General features: G+C 34.9%; 4 protein-coding genes across 4 annotated transcripts; 1 reads left to right on the top strand and 3 right to left on the bottom strand.

The window, feature by feature from the left end:
- Window positions 1-79: 79 nt before the first annotated feature.
- Window positions 80-1,420, bottom strand: LOC108727726 (histidine-rich glycoprotein). The gene has a single exon (XM_018455946.1). The coding sequence runs from the start codon at window positions 1,346-1,348 to the stop codon at window positions 611-613; it is 738 nt and encodes a 245-aa protein (XP_018311448.1). The 5' UTR covers window positions 1,349-1,420; the 3' UTR covers window positions 80-610.
- Window positions 1,421-2,697: 1,277 nt separating this feature from the next.
- Window positions 2,698-5,772, top strand: LOC108727723 (histidine-rich glycoprotein). Its single transcript, XM_018455944.1, has 2 exons — window positions 2,698-3,580; window positions 5,063-5,772. The coding sequence occupies exons 1-2, from the start codon at window positions 2,714-2,716 to the stop codon at window positions 5,681-5,683; spliced, it is 1,488 nt and encodes a 495-aa protein (XP_018311446.1). The 5' UTR covers window positions 2,698-2,713; the 3' UTR covers window positions 5,684-5,772.
- Window positions 5,773-10,202: 4,430 nt separating this feature from the next.
- Window positions 10,203-11,218, bottom strand: LOC108727724 (histidine-rich glycoprotein). Its single transcript, XM_018455945.1, has one exon. It carries the CDS (start codon window positions 11,201-11,203, stop codon window positions 10,352-10,354), a length of 852 nt encoding a protein of 283 aa, XP_018311447.1. The 5' UTR covers window positions 11,204-11,218; the 3' UTR covers window positions 10,203-10,351.
- Window positions 11,219-17,334: 6,116 nt separating this feature from the next.
- LOC108727712 (spore wall protein 2) lies at window positions 17,335-18,968 on the bottom strand. Its single transcript, XM_018455921.1, has 3 exons — window positions 18,710-18,968; window positions 18,214-18,450; window positions 17,335-17,681 (listed from the first exon to the last, which is right to left on the bottom strand). The coding sequence occupies exons 1-3, from the start codon at window positions 18,939-18,941 to the stop codon at window positions 17,452-17,454; spliced, it is 699 nt and encodes a 232-aa protein (XP_018311423.1). The 5' UTR covers window positions 18,942-18,968; the 3' UTR covers window positions 17,335-17,451.
- Between the last annotated feature and the right edge of the window lie 8,366 nt (window positions 18,969-27,334).

Below are 27,334 nucleotides of genomic sequence, written 5' to 3'. Positions count from 1 at the left end.
TATGTAAAAGAAATATCAGAGATCAATTCAAATATTTTAATGTAGATTGTTGACATTAAAAATACATAACTCCCAACCAGCACCTGATAAAACAAATATAAAACCGTGTCAATTGCACCACTGAATGCGGTAACTGGCCGGTACTATTGTTTTATGGAAATAGCATGTAACGAGCGGCCATATTTTCTTGTGACAGCTGTTACACCGCAGAAGCGTGACTGATGTAGCACAAAACATGAAACACCACTGAATTATTACGACAGTTACCGATTTCGCGACACACGTTACGGTTGCAGAAATAACTCAAATTTCATTTTACGTCCAGTATACGTCTATAGTGTTATGAGGGTTTGATTAATATAGGCTATTGCACATTTTTTTGCAGAAAACATATACGCAAAGAAAATTATGACTTAATAAATGCAGGTCGTATTTTATAGTGAATTGACGTAATACAATATGAGATAATATATAAACGACGAGTAATATATCTACTGGAAAAGATTTATTCTGTTCGTCGACATGTACAACAATTAATGCAGCGATGACAATCAATCAACGCAACTCAACGAGTAATAGCAGCGAAATTATAATTCTCTGCATATCCGTATTAATGCCCTTTCTTGAATCCCCAGTGTTTGTGATCTTCATGGCCACCTTTCTTGCCATGATGATGATGATGATGATGATGCTCGTCGTGTCCACCATGACTTTTGTGACCCTTATGGTCATGATGATGATGTCCTTTCTCATGATGACCCTTTTTGCCGTAATGATCTTCGTGATGATGGTGGTCATGATGCCCTTTCTTAAAGTGACCACCTTTCTTATGTCCATGTTCGTGATGATGTCCACCGTGTTCTTCATGGTGACCATGATCGTGATCTTCGTCGAAGAATTCCTTATCCTTCTTAAACTCGTCGAGTTTGTGAACCTCGTGATGTCCCTTCGTGCTGTGGCCCTTCTTGAAATGCCCTTTCTCATGGAAATCGTGACCCTTTTCTCCCTTCTCACCCTTATGGTGTTCACCATAATAGCCATCGTCATGATGATGATGCTTCTTATGGCCTCCGTCCTCGTGAAAATGTCCAGAATGGCCTCCTTTATCGTGATGTCCCTTTTCTCCTTTTTCGTCATGATGCTCCGATTTGTAGCCTTTGTCACCTTTCCCGCCATGATCGTGATGATGACCGGAATGATGCTCGTCTCCATGGCCGCTCTCATGATGGTGATGAGTAGCGGCTACCTGCAGATCGTCGTAATGCGCCCTGCTGAGCTCACGTGCAATGGTCACGCAATGAGAGGCGATACATGCTGCCAACAGGCAGATCGCCACCAATCTGTTCATCGCGCGTCGTCGTGTTTGTGTTCTTGTTTAATCCAATATCAATGAGAGATATTTGACTTCGTCGCTGTGATCGGTAGGTATGATTTAGCTAGTCGCCCCGCTCGGATTATATATCGATCGCAGAATAATCGATATGAGAGTAGCCAGAGTTCTTTCTTGGATCTTAGATCGTTGCGAAAGTTAATGTCTCCTTAACCTGTTTAAATTGTAATGCGGATTTCAGTGAGCCCGCGACAATCGCTCGGACTGTTACATAATATCATTGAAATCGTGTTGTCATGCTTACCAAACTACATTTATAAAGTCTAAATAATGCATTTTTATCCTTTTTTAGCCGAACGGTAATACGCTAATTTCCAATAACTTCAATTCGATGGAAGGAAATTTATACGATTAATATATTTGGAGACGAACGTAGAAATGTAGCATAAATGACTATATCGTTGTATGTTAGCGAGTAGTACAATTTAAAAAAAAATAATGCTTCGATTGATATTGGAAATAAATTGAATGGTTATGAATGAAAGACGGTAAATCGTCCTGCTGTGCATCTCTTTCTTCCGGTCGTCGATCGTTAAACTGGCAGATAGCTTTTATTTATTTATCAAAAAATTCTATATTAACTTTATTATTTTAAATGTATCTAACTCACTCTCTTTCTCTCTCTCTCTCTCTCTCTCTCTCTCTCTCTCTCTCTCTGTATATAATATATATATATATATATATAACGGACTATTATATTTAAATTAATTGGATTTCGAGGGTTGTAAATGTCCGTTATTTATTTTTAACAAAATGTAAAATATTAATTGATATAATATTTTTTACGTCATTCAACAAAACGTTTTTTATTATTATGTTTGAAGTTTAAAGTTTTGAAAAAATATTTTATCAAAATTTTACTGAACATGTGTGTGTGTGTGTGTGTGAAAGATAATATTTTTTCAAATATATACATTACATGTACGTATACTACACGCATGTTGCAATTTGTTTAATATGTTTTAACATAATTTTTTGTTTTGATATAATTTTAATGTATAAATGATGTAACAATGACATAATTGAATATCTTCTAATTTTTCCTCTCTTTTCCTCTCTCTTTTTTTACTTTTCTACTTCATATCAAATTTATTAAGTAACTTAAGATTTACAATGGTTCTGTATAACTAACAGCGCATTCAAGCAATAATATGCAGTGCGAACAAGTGTTTTACGAAATACGAGTACTATATTGTGTTCGAACAAGAGCGAAGGAACGAAAGTGATTACGTACAAAACATTGGTGGAACCGCAGGTATATAAGCTTTGCTTTAAAGACTGCTGGGCAGTCAATTGCACTTGTTGGTTCTACAAAGTTCCAACATGGCTAAATACGTAGGTCCATGTTTGTTTTTGGGATTGGCTGTGATATGCACGGTCATTGCCATATCTTCGGCGCGAGATGTCCGAAGTTTAAAAGGAGATTTGGAGGTGGCTGATACTCATCATCACGGCCATCACGGCCATCATGGTGGTCATCATGGTGGTCATCATGGTGGTCATCATGGTGGTCATCATCATGAACATGGTGGAGGTCATGAGCATCATTCTCATCACCATGGAGAACACGGTGAAGAGGGTCATAAAGGTCATAAGGGACATCATCATCACGAAGAGGGAGAACATGGCGATCATGGTAAGGAACATCATGAGGGTCATCATGACGAGCATGGCGGTCATAAGAAAGGTCATCACGACGAACACGACGAGCATGGTCATCATCACGAGCACGAACACGGCCATAAAGAGGCGAAATTCGGCCATGGAAAGGGTCATAAAAAGGGCGAAAAGACTCATGGCTATCATCACAAATCCCATAAAGATGAATTCCACAAGGAACACAAATTCTACGATGATTACCATAAGGGTGGCCATCATGAGAAACATGGCGATCATCATGAACATCATCATGGCAAGGAAGGTCACCACAAGAAAGGTGGACATCATCATTCTGGTCATCATGAAGATCACCACGGTAAGAAGGGTCACCATGATAAAGGGCATTACGATGAAGATCATCATGGTCATCACGGGAAACATGGTCACGAAGAACACCATCATCATCATGAAGATCACGGAAAAAAGCATGAACATCATGGCGGCAAAAAGCATGGTTATTCGAGTGGCGATGGCGGCCATCACGGTCATCACGGTCATCACGGTCATCACGGTCATCACGGTCATCACGGCCATCACGGCCACCATCATCATTAACGATATAAAACTTGTCAATTTAGTGCGACACAAACAGAATAAATTGTTGCACCATTTGTTCATTGTTCTTTCGTTGATTATTTTTAAGATGTCAAATAATAATGGATTTACTTCGTTATTGAAAAATTAAAATGCCTATACCAACAATGACTGAACGTATTATTTCCCCTAATAACCTCTATATATTCATAACTGAAATTTTATAATGTTTATTTGAAGTAATATATTTACTATTTCTTATATCACACAAAACACGCGATATTATATTTAGTTGTTATCAAATGAAATTATGCTCTTAATATACAAGCGTCATGAATACGAACTGCATTTTATTATTTTATTTATATTTATCTAAAATATTTACCTACATATCCTACATATTTATTATAATACAATACTTTCATTGACATTTTTACATTCAAAGATTGAATATCATCTAATGCACATATTAAAGAATTACAAGCTTATCGAACGTATAAATTTTTCTTTAAATAAATATATGACTAGGACAGGATAAACATATAGATAAGCATGAAATGTTAAGACACTTTAATTTGATTAATGAAACATTCTGAAAAAATACTTTATTAATGCACACAACATCTGATCTTAACTGTCTAACATATTATGGAAATTTTACATAAATATTTATATACTATTTTTTATATCAAATTTAAATTTGAATATTTAATTAAATGTGAATATTTTGAAAGAATTAATGGAATATTAATAATATAACGTCAAGTTTTTTCGTGCACCGAAAATTAAAACCTATAAAATCGTTAAAACATTTTTTAATAATTTATAGAGATATATAAAATGATATACGATAACCCATATTCTGTTGACTACAATAGATGTATAAATCTGGATTAAATTATAAGAATAAAAATTCTCTCATAACTGTTTTAATAGAAATATTTATTTTAATTTTTTATATTTGGTTTTAAATTTATACAATAAAAGACAATATTGACACAGTATAACTTTCTACCGTAGGTTCAGCGAACTATTGAAAATCAATAAAGGAAGTTTAATCAGTATCACGTAATTCCATTTATATAACTTTAAACAAGTGGTAAATTACAAAATAGAACAGACTTCATATAACTTACCGTAACGGAGGAAATGAAATGGAACTCCCCCTCTCATCTTTTATTTATAAAAATATATACTTTTTTTTACGAAATTTGATGGTCCACTGCACCAGAATCGCAATATAAATAACATCCCACGAATCGCTACATCATATAGTTTGCATTGCTAGAAAGCGCTTGGATCTATTAATGTGACTAATAGATTGACTATTACAATATAATTGTTGTTATCATGTTTCCTCTACGTCGTGTATTGCCACTAATAACAATTCTTGTAGCAATTTATATTGCCACTAATTGCGTAACCACCGCACGTGAAATTACCAGAAATCATTACGATGATCTTCAGGTAGCCGCCAGTCATCATCATGAACATGGCGGTGGGGAGGAGCATCATTCCGATCATCATCATGAACATGGCGATCATGGTCACAAGGATTACAAGCACCACCATCATCACGGAAAAGGTGACAAAGGACATCATCACAAAGAGCATCATCATGGACATCATGACGAACACGGAGGAGACAAGAAGCATCATCATCACGACGATGGTCATCATCATGAGCATCATCATGGTGAAAAGGGGGAAAAGGGTCATCAGTTCCACGAGAAAGGACACTATGGTAAAGGCCACAGCACTCATGGCCATCACGAGGTAAACAAGAAGGATGAGTACAAGAAGGATAAGGAATTCTTCGACGAAGATCACGATCATGGTCACCATGAAGAACACGGTGGACATCATCACGAACATGGACATAAGAAGGGTGGTCACTTTAAGAAAGGACATCATGACCATCATCATGATGAGGGTCATCATGGTAAGAAGGGTCATCATGAGAAAGGCCATCATCATCATGATCATAAGGGACACAAGGGTCACCACGATCATGATGAGCATCATCACCATCATCATCATCATGGCAAGAAGGGTGGTCACGAAGACCATAAGAAATGGGAATACAAGAAGGGACATTAAAACTTGTTACTACTCAAGAGATACCACCAGCTGCTTTTGAATTGGATTTTGTTACTCGTTCTCGTTCCTATCACCCATATTATCTCTCATATTATGTAATAATCCAGTAATACGTACTCTATATTTGCGTTAATTGTTAATTGTGTATACGTTGTTGAAATAAAGTAACATATTTAATACGTCTTTTTTATATTGCGCACGCAATTTCACACATGTGATACGTATACGTAATACATCTATAGTTATAGAATTCTACTTCAGCCGAGCAAATAGTTAAAGAAATCCATGATTATTATATGAGGCTTAAAAATTTCTATTACCTACCAGATTTCTTTAATATTAAAGTATTCTGTACAATAATTATCAAATTACCAGAAACGTATTTTCTTAATTGAATAGACATATATGCGTTATTGATCGGCAAATTACGAGTACCGTAAATTATCAGCGTGCTTGGGATCTTCGCTTTTAATAAAAATTCCTACGCTCCAGCTATTTATCAAATTCCAATATTAATAAACAGCATTAAATTTGCCGTTGGTTATAACGCATTATCGAGCAGCGGTAAATAAAACGTATTCCCGTGGTATTACGTATTAATATTTAGTTCAGCGAACTCTTATGAGGGTATCCTATAATTCATCTAGAACGTCCATTTTAAAAATAGAGTTCAATTAAAGGGAAACTATAATTGCTATTATCATACCCGTGAAAATTGTATATAGGGTAACTCCGGCAAATACACCGCGCTGGGATTTACGCTGCAGAAGTCAGAAAAAATAGAAGGAGTGGGGGTAATTTTCTCGCAACTACTCTGTTACATGTCTTTATGTTATATTAGTATAGGAGCTATAATTTCGGCTACTTAATATTAATGAAAATATTGTGAGTTGAATCGATTTGTCACTATAATAAGTAGCGCCATCATAAATTATAATCCACATAAAATGATTACTGTAGGACGTGTAAGAGACCTAGTGGTTATTTCGTGATACATATACGTAGAGGAATAGTAAAGCATGTTGTATAGTAAAATACAAGTGCTTTGCTTTCATATTCTTTAGTTCGTTCCAAAAAGTTTATTTTTTAATATATAATATAACGAAAAATAAATAATTCGGATTTCTAATATTTTTTTCATAGTAATAGACAGTACAAAGTTTTTACTGATATAGTTCGTTTATTTTAAACATAATAAATAATACTTAATAAATAAAGTTTTTGATAGATGCGGCGTATATACCGGAGTTACCCTAAGGTATACACAAAAAGCATTTTATAATTTTCAATTAATATTCATTAGCGCACGCATTCTCAATCTGCTTTGCAAGATAACGATACTGGACTACTGCACTTTCCATCGCGTTGCATATGCGTCGTTCGTTTGTAAAAACAGGCGGGGCAAAAACGCACGGGGGCCTACTATCGTATTCATCGCGCCGCGAATTTGATTAACGATCCCACCCTGCAGCAAATGAGATCGCCACTTCCATGGTGTTCGTCCGAATTGAATTCCGGTACGCCGAGCACGGATTAACGGGACTTTATGCACTTCTTTACTGCCACGTACGATGTAGTGAGTGTTCAGGGTTGCGCGAGCCCATTCTCCGCCGGAGATTGCATGCGCGCGGCAACGAATCTACTTGAAATGCTCCGCCCTGTGACAATTCCGGCGGCCGTCGAAAAGGTCTGCTATTGTTTCGCTTGTAATGCGTGTACGTGTGGGTGGTTTAATTAATGTAATTGAAGTGGCTCCGGTGCGGAACGAATAAAAAAAAGAAAAACGTGAAACGCATGAGCTCAAAGAAGTACGCACCACCGCGGTGTACTGCGATTTCGCATGCTTTCATGAAGCCAAAATAATCGCGCCATTTAACCAAATTAATGAAGACTTGGGAACACGTGGCATTTGCATTGCATTCCCACCAATTGTTGCCAGACTAGAAGCTTTTAACAAAAAGAAAAATAATCGTTACTTTTTGCAGAACAAAATTCACATTATTATGTCGCATGTTTTGCCTGTGCGACAAATAGAATAATAAGTTATTTTTTAAGAATAAATGCAACAAGAAGACAAGAGTTCTTTAATAAAACGTTGCTGAAAACTGGCTAAATAAACTTTTCCGTACCTTTGATAAAATTTTCACAAAGTTGAAGCAACCCTTCGAATAATAAATGATGTACCTGCTACAGTCGTATAATGAAAATTGCATCATGAGGCTGCGCAAGAAATCCTTTGACGTAAGCTACTAAATTAAATATTTGGATTTAAGCTCATCTTGTTGGCGTATTCATTGTATTATACTAAAAACCGATATAATCAAATATGTTCATAATCAAAGCAAACTACTAGGGATAGTAAGTGTTCTAATCTATTTTCGTGGAGCATCAAATAAAAGCAATGAAAAATCGATTAAAAAATTCTGTTTACTTTCGATTCAATTTGAATCAGTTTTTTAGTTTATCTTTTTCAACATTTTTATTTTCAATGATACCAGATTGACATTTTTATTTAATAAAAATACTGATTCCGCATGATTATTGGAGATTTAGTTTTTATTATTTACAAACAATTAATTGCCAGACTTATAAATTATATACATAACGTAGATCGATTTAAATAACATTCTAAAATCATCGTTGATTAATCAACGAATAATGAGCGCTGCTTATGTATACGCATTGCAGAAGGCATCAGCAATTTACATTAAGTAGTCATATGTTTTCGATGGCACGCATCGGTTGATCAAATCGTAATAAATGTGACAGTATAAGAAAAATAAGAATCAAGATATAATCAAATATATTTATAATCAAAGCATTACACTACCAGGGATAGTAAACGTTTTAATCTATTTATGTGGAACATCAAATAAAAGCAATGAAACCTCGATTAAAAAGTTCCGTTTACCTTCGATTCAATTTTAATCAATTTTTTAATTTATTTTTTTCAACGACATTTTTATTTAGTAAAAATACTGAATATCGAGGTAGTTAACTAAATAAGTCTATAGAAAATTAATTGTGCAAAGCTAACGTCAATATTGTTCTTTAGGAAAATAATTGACTGTAAAATGTTTTATTTTGACCTCTGAAAGAAATTAATGATATAAAGAACAATTTGGACTAAATTCGAACATAATTATAGAATAATACGACTTAACTTTGTTTTTTAATACAATGTAGTATTGATATCATATTATAAAAGCACATTTTCATTTTGATGTTTTACAATGAGCATAGCATTATGTTGCATATCATTACATGAAACAATGCTGCAACATGTAGGCGTATGTGGTATTTATCTACAAATTTAACCGTCGCAACGCGCGTTTCTGCGGCCCATTAATATCCGGTAATCAATTCAATCAGCTGGCCAATCGATTAACCTCAATTATTGGTGCATTAATGATCTGTGCTATATGTGACATTAAAATTCATACTACAATATTACTAATATATATTACTCTTGCCCGACAATAGAGATCTACTGCTGAAAAATACCTTTATTGTATATTCACAGTTGGAAAAAATGTGTTGAATTTAACATAAATCGCATGTCCCAAACGGTCCATTCAAATTTTTGAATTAATTTTACACAAGATGAATATATTAGAAGGTAACACAAATATTATGTAAAAGAATAAATACAGAGGAAGATAACATCGACACAGTTTATAAACAAATCGTGGGAACATTTTTTTTTCTGAAAATTAACATTTATGATGTATTAAATTAATCACATATTTCATTTATTTGGCTTAGAATTTACGTTTTAAAACACATTATTTTTATGTTACTTGTTCACTTACTCATAAATTTTGTCATTTTGACACTAAAAAACATTGAATATCAATTTCAAAAAATCTTCAAATAATATAATCACATTATGTTATATTAACACTTGAATATGTTAAAAGATTCAACACAAACTGTTAACATAAACGTGAGTGGACCGTTTCCAACACAAATTCATAAATTTTTTTTAGTAAATCAATTCACGCCTTCTTGAACCAATTGTTGTTTTATATCTTAGAAAAAGTCGACAGGCCATATAACATTTTCAAGACAAATATTCAATTAAATTTAATTTTTTAACCGAATTGATGATAATAATACGCAACATTAACGCGATAATATGCCATTTCTTGGTTATTTTTTCGAGCAACTATTTATAATGTGAGTAAAAATTCTATTCACATGATTTGAGAACAATGACGTGTTATTTCACGTGCAATTGTTATCTTCGTCAATAAGCGAAGGCACAAGGCGAGAAGAAATGGCAAAATTACTTTAGTTTGCCGATGGGAAGTGATAAAAGGACGCTGAGAAAAACGGTGGCAATAAATCGTGAGGAATCGATAAGGCGTAATATCACGTTGCCGTCTTGACTGTAATGTAGCTGCTGGGACAAATATGGGCTGGGTGGGGAAGAGAAGGAGAAACTTATTTGTTCCATTAAGACTTAAAGGAGAAAGAAAAGTCAACGAGTCTCGCAACCAAATGATTTTTTGCGCGTGTTAGTATTCGCACGTTTATTCTATATAAAGAATGGTACAAAATACAACAATCGCGCGACTTCGTCGCGTGACTTGGTCCGGAGCAGGTACATAAGCCGTAACAGTAGAACGAGTAATCGCTTTTTGATACGTATTTGAACGTACAACTCTAATGCCCCTTCTTGTAGCCGTACTTCTTTCCGGAATGATGATCGCCTTTCTTGCCATACCCATCGTGATGGGAATGGTGCTCCTCATGGCCGTGTTTGCCATGATGACCTTTATGTTCCTCGTCGTGATGACCTTTATCATGGTGGCCCTTCTTGCCATGGTGATCTTCGTGATAACCGGAATGATGATGACCGCCCTTCTTATGGTGGCCTTCCTTTTTCTCATGATGACCGTTGAAATCACCATGTTTCTCATGGTGTCCACCCTTATGATAATCATCGTAAAACTTATGTTCTTTATGGTACTCGTCCTTATGAAATTTGTTGTGATAACCTTTAGTTTTATGACCCTTCTTATGGCCCTTCTTTTCACCAAACTTTCCACCTTTATGACCCTTCTCGTCTTCGTGATGCTCGCCGTATTTTTCGTGCTCATCATGATGGCCCTTCTTCTTGCCTCCGTGTTCCTCGTGATGACCAGAGTGATGCTCCTCATCGTGCTTACCACTGTCACCTTTGTCATGATGATGATTACTCTTGTATCCCTTTTCACTTTTTCCACCGTGATCCTCGTGATGATGAGATTCATGTTTGTGACCACCTCCGGACTCGTGATGATGACCATCATGTTTAGTCGCTGCTGTCTCGAGATCGGTTTCGCCTATTTTTGCAATCGAGGACGATTCTGCAGCGGGCTCTAAATGACCTACATGATGGTCATCGGTCTCTTGTACATTGCGTCGACTGATGCGCGATTTCGCACTGGCCAAATCTCGGGCATGACACGTCGTGTGCAATGTGAGCGAACATATTGCAATGAATGACAGAAATAACATCGTACCTCGCACCATCTCGATCGCCCTCGGTTTCGATCGAACTGATGGCCGATGTTACTACGGTTGACACTTAAATATCGATGGTCCAGCTACTTCCGTCACGGCGCGACCGTATGTTTCCGCCGAGTCCACTTTCATCCGCACGACCGCAAGTATTCCTAAATTTCGTTCCAATCTCCGTTGATACGGTGGGGAGGCACACGGTTTTACACTTTCTCGCATCGCCGCACATTGCATTTATTCTGCTAGAATATTCCGTCGTGCTATCTTGCAGCGTTCAATCGGATGTTAAAATATTATTCGTTGAGTTAGATCTCATTTCTTGCTTGCGAAGTGACATAACAAATTGACTCGTTAACGTTTCTCCGAGTAATATTTGCAAAATTATGAGTTTTCAGCGATTGTTTCGGACAACAATGTAAATTTTTATTTGATTAATCATATCTTGATACACTGCGTGAACGCATTGTTTTCTGCAAAAAGTATCCGCGTCAGGAAGAACTTTCCATTACCACTTTTTCCGCGAGCATCGGTCTGCCGCAGGAACAATAACCACGGAAATTTCTAGACCGCAACAAATCGCATTATCGTCTTCGTATCGATCTGTTCCTTTATCCACTTGCAATCAATGTTTGCGTTTAAACATAGTTTAACGTAAATATTAGAATAGAATAGGTATAAATTGAATTTATATTTTTACTTATTTAAAAAAAAATTCTTATTTTCACACAAGGTTTGTTAAATAAATATTTCAACATCGTTTAAGTAATAATCGTTGATGTTGAAATATTTATTTAACAAACCTTGTGAAAATAAAGAATTTCTTTTTTTTTAAGTAAGTAAAAATATAAATTCAATTTATATCTATTCTATTCTAATATTTATGTTAAAGTATATCTAAGCAATAAAATGTTACCGTTTTTCGCTTTTTTGATACAATAACGATTAATTAATACATGAAACGTAAAAACCCAGCGAATGGCCAAATATCTATTTTAAATCAAAGTGGCATCTCGTTGTCCGACACGTGCATGTGCCCCGATCAACACCTCACGTAGCAATGTGACCTCAATCGATATTTGAAGTTAAGTACCCTACCAGATGCTCGCGCAATCATTTTAATTAACGTCATGACGTATAAATACAGGATATGCATATGTCGCGCTGAATGCCCTAGAAGCGTTTTGTTATCACAGCATGTGCGCGTCGTCGCGTTCGCTAGCTCATCGATAAGCTGTCTAATTTTACCATTAATTCTATCACCTGTGACATAAATTCGCCTCTCGTAAACACAGCGCCATTTATAACGTCATAAACCAAAAACAATTTATTAAGTTTTACAGACATCGGCGACGCGTATATCACGCGTGGCGTTCGTTGCGCGGATCGTTTCGCTAACTGTTGACCCATTTGTTCTGGCAATCCTGACAGTTTTATTAGATGATCTCGAAAACCATCGAAAACTAAGGAAAAGTAATGGCATACGTGGTCTTAATCATCCACCGATTCTAATGTCAATGAAAAGACAAAACTCGAGATTTGAAGTTATTCAATAAAATCAGAAAGTCTGTAAATGTTATCCAACAAAAAATAAAATCTTAAAATTTGTAACTGATACATTGGTATCATTAAAAATCTTTAATTTAATGAATTTCGTCGGAACAAAATAGACAAGTAGCAGCGCGACTATAATGTATAGGGTAACTCCGGTATATACACCGCACCTATCAAAAACTTAATTTATTAAGTATTATTTACTATGTTTAAAGTAAACGAACTATATCAGTAAAAACTTTGTACTGTCTACTACTATGAAAAAAATATTAGAAATCCGAAATATATTTATTTTTCGTATTAAGAAATGAACTGTTCGAAACCTTTGCATTTTTGCTGTATATCCTATAGGGGTGGGATATATGGCTACTCATAGGGGAAAAGGGGGGTACGTACGGCTCATGAAAAATTTATAAATAATGCTTATAAATAAGATGTAAAATGACACAATAACTTATAAAATGCGTTTATAAAGTTTTATTAAGGAATAAGAATGTTAAATATGTATATGAAATAATAAATATAATAATTACAATCTTCCTACATACTATATATTACAAGTGTTATGACGTGAGGTACATATTTCATGTAATGTATTTATTGCATTTAGTGCACCGAATTCAATCTGCGCTCTTTGTATGCTTTGGGAATAAATCCCGTCCGCTAAAAATGCCTTATATCCCAAACAGGTGGGATATACAAGACTACGAACTAAAGAATATGAAAGCAAAGCACTTGTATTTTGCTATAAAACATGCTTTACTTATTCCTCTACACGTATGTATTACGAAATAACCACAAACAAGTTTTACACGCCCTACAGTAATCATTTTATGTAGATTATAGCTTATGATGGCGCTACTTATTACAGTGACAAATCGATTCAACTCACAATATTTTCGTTAATATTAACAGTAAGAAGCTGAAATCATAACACAATGCTAATATAACATAAAGATATGTAACAGAGTAGTTGCAGGAAAATTACCCCCATTCCTTCTATTATATTTTTTTCTGACTTCTGCAACGTAAATCTCAGCGCGGCGAATTTGCCGGAGTTACCCTATGGTAATAAGAAGTTGAAAATCGCGATAGTATCGTTGATTTCCATTGCAAAGTATCGGCCTGCAAAATATCGGTTTTGCAGTCTGAAATACTACTCGATAGATTCTGATTCTTTACGATCTTACTTGGCAACCACTTTCGATTGGAGATTGGCTTTCGCCGGTTTGGCGCTGCATAATCAAGATAAAGATTGGTTACCGCCCAGTTTCGAGGATCCCTCAGACAGAGAGAAGACTAGGGGTTCTGCCAAGTTCGATTTCGACTCAGCATCGTAACGAAGATTAGATTAGGTGGCATTCACCGTAGATCTCGATTCAAATGGAAAGATTGCTTTGTAACCAGATCCGAGGCGATGTCGGACCATCCAAATCATTCGCCTCTTTGTTTGGTCAATGAGCTCAGCGCGCGACTTCATTTCAAATCTAAAATATCATTGAAATCTTTACGTATAGAGAAACGTTCACGAATCGCGGCATAACTCGTTGATTCATCAAGCATTTTACTCTCGCTCGGTTGCACCGTTCCCGAGGAGTGCTAACAATCAAGACTTGAAAACTTTCCAGGAATAATTTTCATAATTAGAAACTCAACCATATCATTAAATCTGACGTGCGTTCTGATTATAATCTTATTCATACTAATATTAGTCCTAATATTATAAAAGAAGAAAATTAATATTTGTAGTACTTTTTTATTTTAGAAATATAACAAAGACGGAAAAATTACAAGAAGCAGAGAAACTTTTGAAACTTGTTCGAGATAATGCCATTAAAGTACGTAAGTTGGATAAGTTTTTTTGTTGATTTTGTTCATAATGAAAGAAATAGCGAATACCGCAGACATCGTCTATTCCCCGTCGCTAAGTTGTGAGGTGCGCAATCAGTTGATGGAACCGTTAGTCCGGGCTCTCCCAATCCAACGACTGAACTGTCTCTCACATTCAAGTCTTACCCTCGCACCATCTTTCCTTCTTCCTTTCTTCCTTCTCCGTTCTCCGCGTTACCACTCTCGGCGCATTCTCGCATGTTGAATAAAACCGTCGGGTTATACACCGACGCGAACAAAAGGACCTCGCGCTGGCTTCTGGGCTGCTAATGAAATTGTTTTCTAATTTAAACCCGGAGAGACCACCCGACATAGCTACCATTCTACGGTCAAGAGCCCTATTCGAGCTACAAGCTTTTCCGACGATAGCCGCGAGAGAGCTGACAGTGATAGTCTCTAATTTGAGTTCCCTCGCTTTGCTCGCCTTTTAAACTCATTTATGCAAGCAAACAGTTGATATTTTCAGCTGATCCACCATTGCAATATTCTCTTTTTGACTGCATGCGATAATCGGAACATGTTGCAACGAAATATTTAAATAAAATGAACCAGCGGAACGGTGCATACCTTAATATCTATTGATCAGAACATCAAATAATGTATTAATTGTTTGCATATACCGTTTTGAATATGAATTAAGCCGATTATTCTTTCAATAATGGCATGTCTTTTTAACTCGGTAATGATAGAATAAATATACATTTTCTCCTTCATTTCTACTTAACACAAAATGCGATATAAAGACGAAACTATAGAACCAGCAAAATTTTTTTTAAATCCTTCTCAATGCATTATACATACCCAGGTATCCATATTGAATTTTAAACAATGAAAATTTTTATATTTTCGTGAGATTTTTGTTATGACTTAAAAATTCCACTTTCGAACAATAAAGAACAATTTCGCACGGACTTTATTGTTTTCACTTTTATATTTTTAACGATAATCTTGTGAAACATGATAGTGAAAAAGTGAAAAATTATGCATTAACAGTAGGATTAAATCGTATTTGATATATTAGATTGTGCATAGGCTCCGGAAAATAGTTGAATGAAGCGATGACAACAAAATATTTCTTTGTCATGTACAACGTTTAACGATAATTATCTCGCACAATTAACAAACTGATTTTCCGCTCGGGGATGGGCAACCACCTGGAAAGTTTCCTCGTTATAAATAATTGCAAAATGCAAACCGCTCGTAAATGTTACCTACACCAATAGCCAGATTTAAAATACGAGACATTCTTGCGTGACGGAAAGTATTTTTTAACAAACACTCACGTTTTTATCGTATTTGTCTTCTATCAGCTAAAAATGTATTTCGTTGGCGATTAATCGTGTCTATTGTCTACCAATTGAATAACAATATCTACAATCTAATACAGTTTCAAACCTCCGCTATTAAACGCGTAATTAAACTGTATCTGTAATCGGCGGTGAAATAGATTCGAAAACCTATTTGCTTTTTGCGGAAATTATACAATCAAAAGCGTACTGATTCAAAGCTTGACAAAGACGGAAAACAAGTTATTGCTTCTGGCCCTCGGGTGGTGTTAAATTAGAAATTAGAAACTACTCTCTGCAACAAACCAAACTACATTCGTACATTCACGCGGAGAGATTAAACGATAATTTGATTAGTTGGTGTAACTAGTGCACATAATAAATGTTACAGTGCAGCGTAATTTATTCGAATTAAATACTTTATCCTAAGTGAATGTCCTATGACGTGTATATAAAAGCCGAATCGCGTTAACTCGAAAAATAAATGGCGTGTCAGCTATTATGGTATTAAGTAACTTTATTTCTTCTTTGCGAGAAAGAAAAATTCTTATTCTCTTCTTCCATCATATTCCTATTCTTTAAAGTCTAATTACATCAGTGACATTTATTTTGCACAAAATGTGCATATATTATACTTATTTCTGCGCATCTATTGCACATACACTGGAATACGGTTCTGATGAAGAAACGAACCACTTAATGGATTAATGTTTCGACGAACAGATACGTATCCATCCATACCGTGAGAACGAACTATTTGCATGCAACGCGAAATGTACCCCAGAATGGATTAGCTGTTGATAATCGATCATGCACGGACATTGCTAATGTAACAAGTTTCGCCGGGCGGTAATTTCAAGCGTACGCTCGTACTTTCGCGATCGATCCAAGCGCGAAAGCGTAAAGGCAAATTTCATAATGGAAAAGCTGTTATAATATTAATATAGCATTCAATTTGGCCGGCAGCGTGCTTTATTCCACATTATTTTAACGCGACGCGTCGATGCAAAAGATTTTCGCATCCTTTAATTAAAGGTGTTGAAAAATCATTTGTGTACAAATATTTACATCAATTATGAATAAATAGTGCTTATTACAATTATGTAGGTGGCACAAAAAATTCAAAGTTAATAATCAAGTGAAATTAACACACATATTGACGATAATATTTTATTGGTTATTAAACATAAATTACTATTACGGATCGATTTATATTACAAATTTAGTTGCAAAGTATGTATTCGCTTGTAACGAAAATGTGTATGTGCGTTTGCATGCGGGCGAGTACGTCATTTTTATTAAAAATGTATTTACGCATATTCGAAAAAAAAAATATGCACTATTATTTTTGATAATTTCGATGATGACGCGCGTATTTTATATTTATGATAACGGGTTGCGCGGTTAAGTTGCGGTTACGATTTGTGGACAACATTAATATTTATAATAACAGGTTGCGGTTGAAATTAAAAAGAAGGCGCTCCAATTAGGACTGAACATTTAACATTAAAATGATGATATACACTGATAAAATTAATAATGATCCCCTTTTTCTTCTTCTCCACCAGAGTTGTAAGAGCTATGCGTTTCGTAAGATCCCTCGTCACCATTTCCAGAGGAATAATATTCCTTGTGGCTGTACGATTCCGGCTCTTTCTCTGTGTAATGGCTACTATAATGATTTCCATCGTCGCCTCCGGTATAGTGCGAGTATTCGCTTCCTTCACCCCCATCAGCGGTATACTCCGTATCGATCATAGTACCTATAATTTTCATATCGCATTAAACGTTAAATGCTTACGAAGAATAGTTTCACTTTATTCGCAATTTATTTTCAAGCGCTTTGGTGCTTTATAAACTTATGTGCTTCTATAGTTTGGTTAAATTTTATCAAATATATATATATATATATATATATAATTTAATTTTACTGTTAAATTAACAACAGTAATATTTAGTAACATATATAGTTTTTGCGAGATAAATAAAGCAAATAAAAACGAATCTTTTATCACTTAGATTCAAAGAAGTATAGACTGTGCATTCCTATGAAGTTGTCACTTATTATCGATTTAGAAAAGAGTAGTTGGATTCATATTTCTTTCTATCTCTAAAATATTAAATTGAAAAAAAATGCTGATATAATCAATTCTTTCTATGATGCTTGGGAAATGCACGTCTATATCTATTACATCTATATGATCAGTATTTTCTTTTTTTTTTTTTTTTTTTTTTTTTTTCAGATTATCGTGTTAGTATCTGTTAATTCGTCAATTTCAATTACAATTTCTTTACCTGCTCCTTCGTGGTCATTCTTTTTCTCGTCATGATGTTTTTTACGATTATCATCAGCATGGCCTTTGCCATAAGTGGTTTGGGTCTCGAACTCGTATTTGTCGCCATCCTGTTTGTGGAAGGTGTCGAGAGTCTTGTAGCCATGATCACCTTTACCGTAGGTTTCCTTCAAGTAACCCTTCTCACCCTCCGCATCGCTCCCGTAGGTTCTGTAGTAACCGCCTTCGTCTGATTTGCCTAAAACCACATTGTTGTCCGCCCTTGTTACGCTCAACAAGACATCTAACGCCTTCCCGAAATTCTGCACTCGGCAATAAACATTAATTTGACAGATCTCAGAGAGAGGAGAGAGAAAAAATATAAATTATACTCATTTTAACTTATTGTTGATTTCTTTATGATTATATATTTAAATGATAAATTATATTTCTAAGATTGCTTATGACTTTTTTGTATTCTATTAGAGAGAGAGAAACATTAATTATGAAGAACATACCAGATGCATTTTTCATGTGTTTTTTAGTATCTTGTGACTTCGGTGCGTTACCAGCGCTTATTAAGTCCCTTACTCCCGCAATGAGACTTAATGGCGCCGGTTGACGTACCTCACGAATGAGTGAACCAACAGCGACAACATCGTTCTCGACGTTTTCATAAATAATAGATCTGGCCAAGCAATTACAAATGAGCAGGTGCGGGAGCAGTAACACAAACAGTTTCCAATACATCTCGCAGAAGATTACTTTAATCTCGTCGGTTTCAATGATTCCTTGCTCGTTCAATCCATCTCGCTGAATCTTTTATATCACTCCCACCTTCTCATTGTTAGATAAAATCCTCCTGACAGAAACAGTAAGTATTGCATGTATTCGTATCGATCTTGCAAGTCGTCGCTGTGGCCAATCGTTTAAACGAGCAATTTGGCTTGCGCCTCGTTAATTTCGTAACATCTTCCGTGACAGTCGTCTCTAAAGAAAAGAACTGTATCGTGCGAATGCCTGTCCAGGACTTTAGACAGGTTAACGATTGATCGATCGCAGAAATTAGAAAGAACCGGTGATTGTGTCATTCACTATCGTCTTACGTAAAAGCATCTTTTCATCATCAAGGAAGTCACGCCGATTTCGTCGATCGGACTCGTCAGCAATGGCAACTGATCGATTGCACTTTGTCATTAAGCCGAACTATCGATCGGTGCGATATTATCTGTGCCGTGCGTATCGCATGAGTGATCTCACGCTTTCCACGATCGCGAGTATAAAAACCGTGGAATCGAGTTGCCGATAGCTGATAGAATTGTCTGACATAACGGGCTCTAGTACGTTGCCCTTTTAAAAACATTACGATTCTACTTGCGCTACGCTGTAAAAGTTTTATTTAAAGCTGAAATTAAATTCTTTCTTCCCCCCCTCTCTCTCTCTCTCTCTCTCTCTCTGTTCTTTCTCTCCGCAAAATTTTATAGATAGAATTAAATTTATAAGATACAGATATAAAAACCAAAATCTAACTCTATCTTCCAAATTGATTTCAACGAATGAAGGACCTTTGAAAAAAGGCGTGGTAAAGACTACCGTAAACCATCATATTGAATTCACTTTGATATAGGATCTGCAAAGGATTAAATTCAGCTGTATTTAATATCGAGAATATGATGGGAAAACGCATTTGCGTTTTATTGGTTTTAACTTTGTGCATATATTTCTGTGTTTTGATCCGTACTAATATTTAACATAACGACATAAAATGTAATATGGGAGAAGCAATTAGTTCGGAATCGTTATCGCCAGGCGATGTTATATTAACGACTTTGGTGTAAGTGAGAACCCAGTAATAATTATTTCTCGATCGTATTGAACAGTATTGAATGTAATAAAAACGCCGAGATGTGCCATTGCCACATTTCAGTTTATAATGCAGCGAGATGAATGTTCGCTTTTGAAATCGTAACAAGAAAGAAAACTGTGTTTTAATCATGTTTTACTTATTACCTTAGATGTAACATGTTATCTATGCACGAATGCGTATATATCTAAATAGTTCAGAATAATTTGAAAATATCTAGAGAATGTTGAATCGCTCTATTGAACATATTATTTCACAATTGTTGCACGATTATTTGTTTCACTTAAATGATTATTATTTCGAAGTTTCTAATAGTAAATAAGCTAAAGTTTTTGCCAGAACAAATGGGAAATCGATACAGAGTGGAAAATACCCTTCACTTACATCGATTTGTGACAATATTGTGCTACTTAATAAAAAATTAATTACTTTTTTACATAAATGTCGTACTCTAAATTTTATGTTAATTGCAAAATAATTTACTTCAGAAAAAAATGAAAATTTATCTTAATTATTTTTTACAAAGAAATTTATGTACAATACATAAATACGAAGAAAATTATTTATTTCTAATTATTTAATTGCAATTTATATTAATTAAAAAATTGTAAAACGCGTAAATTTATTTATGGTAATTTTATGAAGTACTGCAATTACATCAAGCTATTACAGTGAGACAAATTGCTCAAATTTAAATTATCCTGTTATTACAAAATTTTAAGTAAATTTACGTAAGCTTATGTTAATAGTGGCACAGTGTCTTTATTTGCATTTCTATTTTGAAAATTATTAATCTCGATTGTACTTTAATAACATTTGTAATTATGTTAAATTTAATACAAATATAATATGTGTTAAACTTATTGTTAGTATCTTCTTCTAACTTGTGTCTTCATTTAATCCGTACATCAACGAAGATATTCAGGAAGTGATCATTAATACTAACAGCATCATTCGTCAGATGCTGTCGGCACAAGAAGCTACTAAATCTCGAACTTCATTCGTCCACTTGGCAAGAGGAGCCGCGAGGAGAGAGGGGGGAGGGAGAGGTGTTAAGATGATCGTCACTTAAAACCATGCGACCCGTGTCGACGACGTTAAGCGTCTTAGATAGTTGCTACGCCAGCCAGTTTCCCTGGCATAATCCGGTAATTTGAAAATCTCGGATGGAATGTAACACCTCGTACCAACCACCGTCTTGAATGTACTAAGATCCTCGTTTCATCAACCCCTGTTGCATCACAGTCTCCCTCCAAGTTAGCCAATGCAAGCTTCGAGCCGCAACCCTCGAAGCAAAGTAAAGCCTGTGGCACCAGAAATAGTTGAGATGGAGGGGTTGCATCGCGTCAAGGGCTGCATTCTGATTAGGGTAAAAGGAGAAGTCTGAGTAGCCTCATTGGTATGCAAGACCCGCTGATCCCTGCGATTTACTCAGTACCCTCTTTATACAAATATGCCGCATTATATATGAGCGAATTTGTAGCAGATAACGAATCCGTAAATCGACTTTCTTGATATTTGATTCTAATTAAGTATTTAATAATTTCTTAAATTAAGATATTTTTTTTATTTAAGTTATATGAATTATATATACAGTTCTAAATGTACATTCTTAATGTACATATTTTTTAAGTACGGAAAAAGTTAAAAGTAATGAAATACACTAAATACAATTGAAAATTATACATTCCATATCTCCAATATATTTTCAATATTCAGAAATTTAATATTTACTTATTAAAATATTTACTGTCTATGGAATACTTTAGATGAATCTCTCTTCACTCATGCCTACTATGGTTGAAAGGAGGAACTTTTATGCAACTGTTCTTGCAAGTAGTAAAACGAAGGTAAATGGAGATATCCTCAAGCGGTAACGTTCAGTATTTTATGTAATAAATAATCTAGCGTTGGTATAAACGTCTTTTGTATCTATAGAGTTTAAAATACTGTTTGACTTATTGAAACGCTTCTCATAGAATGTTATCAGGACTGTTAAATGTGAATGTTAAATTATCATATACCGATATCGTGTGATTGAGAGATTGCTCTTATCAGGAATTAATAAGACAGGAAACAAAGCAACTTTCTTGATACAAATCTTGGTTCTCCAACATTGGATAATTGTATTATAAGATTGATACAATATAATATAAATTTGCAAAAGCATATTCGACTATTGATCATCGGTAACAGACTCGCTGTTAGTATACTAAAAATCATTATTACCGCATTAGTACATTATAATTTTATTATTTTGCAATTAATGATAGGATTAATAGTATTGTGAAAAACGTGAAGCATATATTTATTCATATAAATGAATATAAAAAGATAAATAGATATATAGATATACATACATATTAATATTTGTGTTTCTAATACAAATTCATATAGTAATGCTACATTAAATGAATAAAAGCTATTTGTATGCATATTTTAAAAATCTCTTGAAAAGATTTTTCATATATAAATCAATAAAGTAATATATATTTCTTAGTAGACTCAAGAGATGTCGACACTGTACTCGCTTTAGAAGTTTCCCGTAGGGATTCGCAGTCATTTGAGCTTTGCGAATCCACAATCCCAGCTCAATACACTGCGGATATTCACATACATTTACGTACTATATATTCTCATATATGCACTTTTCTCTGATTAATAGCTAAAGAAGAATGAGAACCATAAGATGGAAACGAACCGATGTGTTTGATACTTGGCGCCGAAACACTTATACCGTGTTTCCTGACAGATGAATCAAAAGACAATTAAAGCTAAAACTCATTTTTATTTATATTTAAAAAAAATATTGAATATTCTGTTTTATAAATTTTTCATATTTTTTTAAATATTTATTTTTTATATTTTAAATAAAAAGAGTCTAACTTGTAATAAGTTATTTTTAATTAGTCTATATTGCGTAATAACTGATAAAAATCTGTCTATATTCTTGAATGCAACGAAAATTTTAATTAACATAAAATGGCATTGCGGAGAAATTTTATTCAACATGTTACTTTCAAAGGCGCGTGCATTACTTTAATTACTTTAATTGAACATCTTTGTTAAGCAAGATACTCTACATCATAAAAACATGTCGCTTCACATCAAATGTCGGATTAATCTAGTAAGGATGTTAGCTCAGCGAGTGGAGAATGGGTAGCGTAGACGAGATATGGGCAGACGAGGGGGAAGAGCGACGCAATTAGGAGAGAACATAAATCCCGCAGTTTAGCACACTTCCTCACCATGCCAGCAGATCGCAGAATACAAATCAATCAGCATAACGGTCGACTGAGCATTTAATTTCCATTCGGCTTCTGATCGAGTGGGATTCGCCGATTCCACAGCGCTGCGTGTCGGTGCTTTGCCGTAGAGCCGCTTGTGTGTGGCGGCGGGGCCACCGTAGACACATACGATATCTCGATCCCGCATACCCCGTGTGTTCGCCACTCATCCTATTGTGGAATCTCTCGAAACGGGTCAAACGCAACGGACGACGGGGCGCAAAAAGGATTTTGCGCGTCCCGTAACGAGCTCAACGATGGCGCGATCCCGATTCGCACGCGATGCGTAGTAATTCGAGTTTGCACGAGTGGCCGGTTTTTATGTGCTCTCTCTTTAACACGATCCTGGAACAAGATGTTACTGGAATCTAAAAGCCTAGTTTTCAACGAATTAATAGCGTACGTTGCACTCTTAACCCAGGAATAGTCACCTGGAGTGTTTTTATATCCCAACAGCGAAAAAATGTGAATTGTAAAATAAATATTGTTTTCTTTCTTTTTGGATATATTTTCTTCCTACTTTTTTTAATAACTATTTTTTATAAATCTTTGATGAACATACAATATTCTATCGAAAACTTACAATAAAAAAGCGTTTATATTAATTAAAAATCATTATTTTTTAAAAATATTATCATAATAAACCATTTAATATCCTTATTAATATTTGTTTGGTTTCTACTTACTTTTTTTCAGAAAATTGTGAGTAAATCTATATCCATAAAGCTCTCAGATGCCAATAAATCGGTATATAATCAATAATACACAACATATTATTAATAATAATAATTTTAATTATGTAAACATATCCTGGTGACTGTTTACGTAAAAAAATGAGGTGACTATTCCTAGATTAAATATTATACATACATAGACTGTAACGCGTAAGCCCTGCGAACAATGGAAGAAATATTAGAAATATGAAATAAATATTAAATATTAGAGAAATAAAAAGATTAGATAGGAATATAAATTAAACATAATGCACAATGGATACACTAATAAGATATAAGACATAATACTTCATTTATTTATATTCCTGTCCCTGATACTTTTTCCATTTATGCAGATCTTAACATAACGCTAAAATCTAACGTAAATTCTTTATCTATATAATGTTTAATTACCCAACGATATTTATTAATGGATATCGCATTTATTGTCTTTATTTCTTTTTTTATTAACAATTCTATTCTAGTAAGCAGGAACTGTTATTGATGTCTCTTTCAGCGAATCAGAGAGATGGCCAATATGTCGACGGCACTTTCGCTGCCACTAAGCGCGGAACATACATATCGTGTAGGTTTCTCGTACATTTCCGCACCGCCTCCCCGAGATTTTGCCTCCAAACTATCGCCGCCACGAACCACCGTCCGGGCTTACCTAACTTAGTCGGCGGCGGTGGCGTGGGTCGCCGTCATTGCCAACCAAGTTTATGGCCCAGACCAACGCCCATAAACTGTACAAATGGTAAATCTACCGTAAGATCATCCCAGCCGAAAATGATGTATCGTAGGTTCCGCGGGACGTACGTACCCGAGAGCCGGTCGGCGCGGTGGTGGTCCTGCTTGACCTCCCTCCCTTAAAGAGCGTATATGTATGTACGCGTGAACACAGAAGAGGACTCGATGGCGGCGAGGAATGGTGGCGATCGGGCACGATATTCGCCATTTTGCTTCTTGGATACGTTACACCCTTCAGCGGATACCTTCGAATGCCATCGAGGCATCCGGAGGACCGTTCGTATCTCGGCTAGCGATATGGTGCTAGTATCAGACTCGAGGGTCAATGACAACCCATGACGAATATTTAGGATATAGCCTGCGTATATGGACCTGACACCTGCGTGCGATCGTGTTATTGTCATAGGACTGTCGGCAAATGAAACATGTATTAGACGTGTTGAATGTGTTGATAATTGACAGATAGTTGAACTGTTGAACGAAATGTAAATAATATGTTTTTAATGTTTAGAAATAAAAGAAATGTGAATAAAGTATTTAATGCGAAGTTCAACAATTTTTTTATCTTAACACATTTTTTTATGATTTTATTTTGCTCATAGCAATTCTGGAATTTTAGATATATGTTGCTTTTAACCCTTCGGCACCATTTCTAGTGCAGCGTACGTAGGATTTCTTTTACTTTGCTTTGCTATAAATTTTTATTAACATTACATACGTTTACTTGTTACCGTTGTATATTTTAATGTCTGATATTTTGATTGAAAAAAATTGTTATAATATGTTAATTTTACAATCATGTGATATTTTCAGCGATATCGAAGAGTTTAAGCTTAGTTCCTTCCTAGATAGAATATTTTTCTAGAGAACTTCCTAGATAGAATATTTTCACACTGCCATCAAAATTCGATTGAATTTTATAGAATATCCATTGATTTTGCATTGGTACGCCACAGGACAAAAACGCGGAATCGATATACCATGAGTTTTATAGTAGAATGCTTGTTCACCGAGCGATTGGTGCTTACTTATGGATCTAACCATTTATGTTCAACATCTCTAAGAGCAAGATTGAGTCCGAAATTCATTGAAAAAAAAGTGTTGCAACTGTTCTGTCCACGACTCTACGAGGGTAGTTCGAAAAATTCTCGGCCTCACACAGAAATAACGCTATAAATATCAAACTGCTATAATATTAGACAAGTTTGATCCTTTACAGGATTACTGTTAAAATTTCGGACAGATGTGTTCATTAGTTTCTTTATTTCGATCATGTAAAACAGCCAACTTTTGACTTTTTCATGACAATGCACCCGCTCACATTTCTGTAATTGAAGAAATTTAAGCAAATATATTGCCATGATGGAACCAAACGTTGGTTGCTTTAGGGCGTGTTCGGATTCCCACCCGGATGCTCCCCGGGTGTCATATTATTCTTGTTTAATGTTCGGTAAACAACAAGGATGGAGTGATATCTGAGTGACACTCGAATGGGAATCTGAACCTAGTTACACGATTAAAACAAAGAAACTAATAAACATCTATCTAAAATTAAAAACAGTAGCACTGTGAAGGATCAAACTTGTCTAAAATTATAGCAGTTTGATATTTGTGGTGTTATTTCTGTATCTGGCCGAGAACTTTTCGAACTACCCTCGTACATCGAGAATCGTTCACGGCAATTTGTTTCTCCTGAGATTTTAGACGTGTAAGTGTCACCGATGACAATACCACATTCAGGAAGCTATACGAAACGAAAAGAAGTCTCCTAGTTTAGAAAGATTGGTCGACGTAAACCACAGCTTTTCAGAATTTATTTCGGTCATATTGAGGAATTGTTACGATACGCTGCTTCGATTGAAAAATGCCATTGTGAATTTAGTTTCAATTGATGTGGGCGATTAGCTTCCTTACGTCTTCTGATTTCGCGATCATCATTAGATATCAAATGATATACAAATGATAGAGTTATTATTATTTATTTTATTACGAATATAAAAGTTATAACAATACGTATTTAAGTCAAAATTGGTATTTGAATATTTAACATACGTGCGATTCTCTTCTTTTCACTGAAAAATAAGTCTAGTAATAACTATCAAATGTATTTTATTTAGCATATAATATACAATATTTAATAAGTATATCCAAAAATAATAATAAATAACCGTTAATAATAGTAAACAATCGTTTGGTACTAATTAGAAAAATGAGATTCAGAAAATTAAAATTAGCATTTAGTTGATTTTGATTATATTAACCAAACATTTGATTGAAATTATTTCACGAAAACTTTTAATGATTATCGTCTAGGTTCGACTATTATTATCAGACTTTTTCAGTGTTTTTTGTGTAAAAAATTATCTTATTTTAAACTTGTTACTTGTAAAGATTCTAAACGAATAAAACTAACAGGGAGAATTAAATGAGCGTAAGTTGATGCAACGATGTTTTTATATAAAAAAACTTCGGCACGTGTTACTTTTTTTTAAAGCACTAACGCGTGCTTCCGGTAACCGACTCATTCAT

This window comes from Mycetomoellerius zeteki, unplaced genomic scaffold (assembly GCF_001594055.1).
Source record: "Mycetomoellerius zeteki isolate Tzet28-1 unplaced genomic scaffold, Tzet1.0 scaffold52, whole genome shotgun sequence".
Classification (NCBI taxonomy): Eukaryota; Metazoa; Arthropoda; class Insecta; order Hymenoptera; family Formicidae; genus Mycetomoellerius; species Mycetomoellerius zeteki.
The sequence above is the reverse complement of the archived record's forward strand: the minus strand, read 5'-3'. Positions and strand labels throughout refer to the sequence as shown.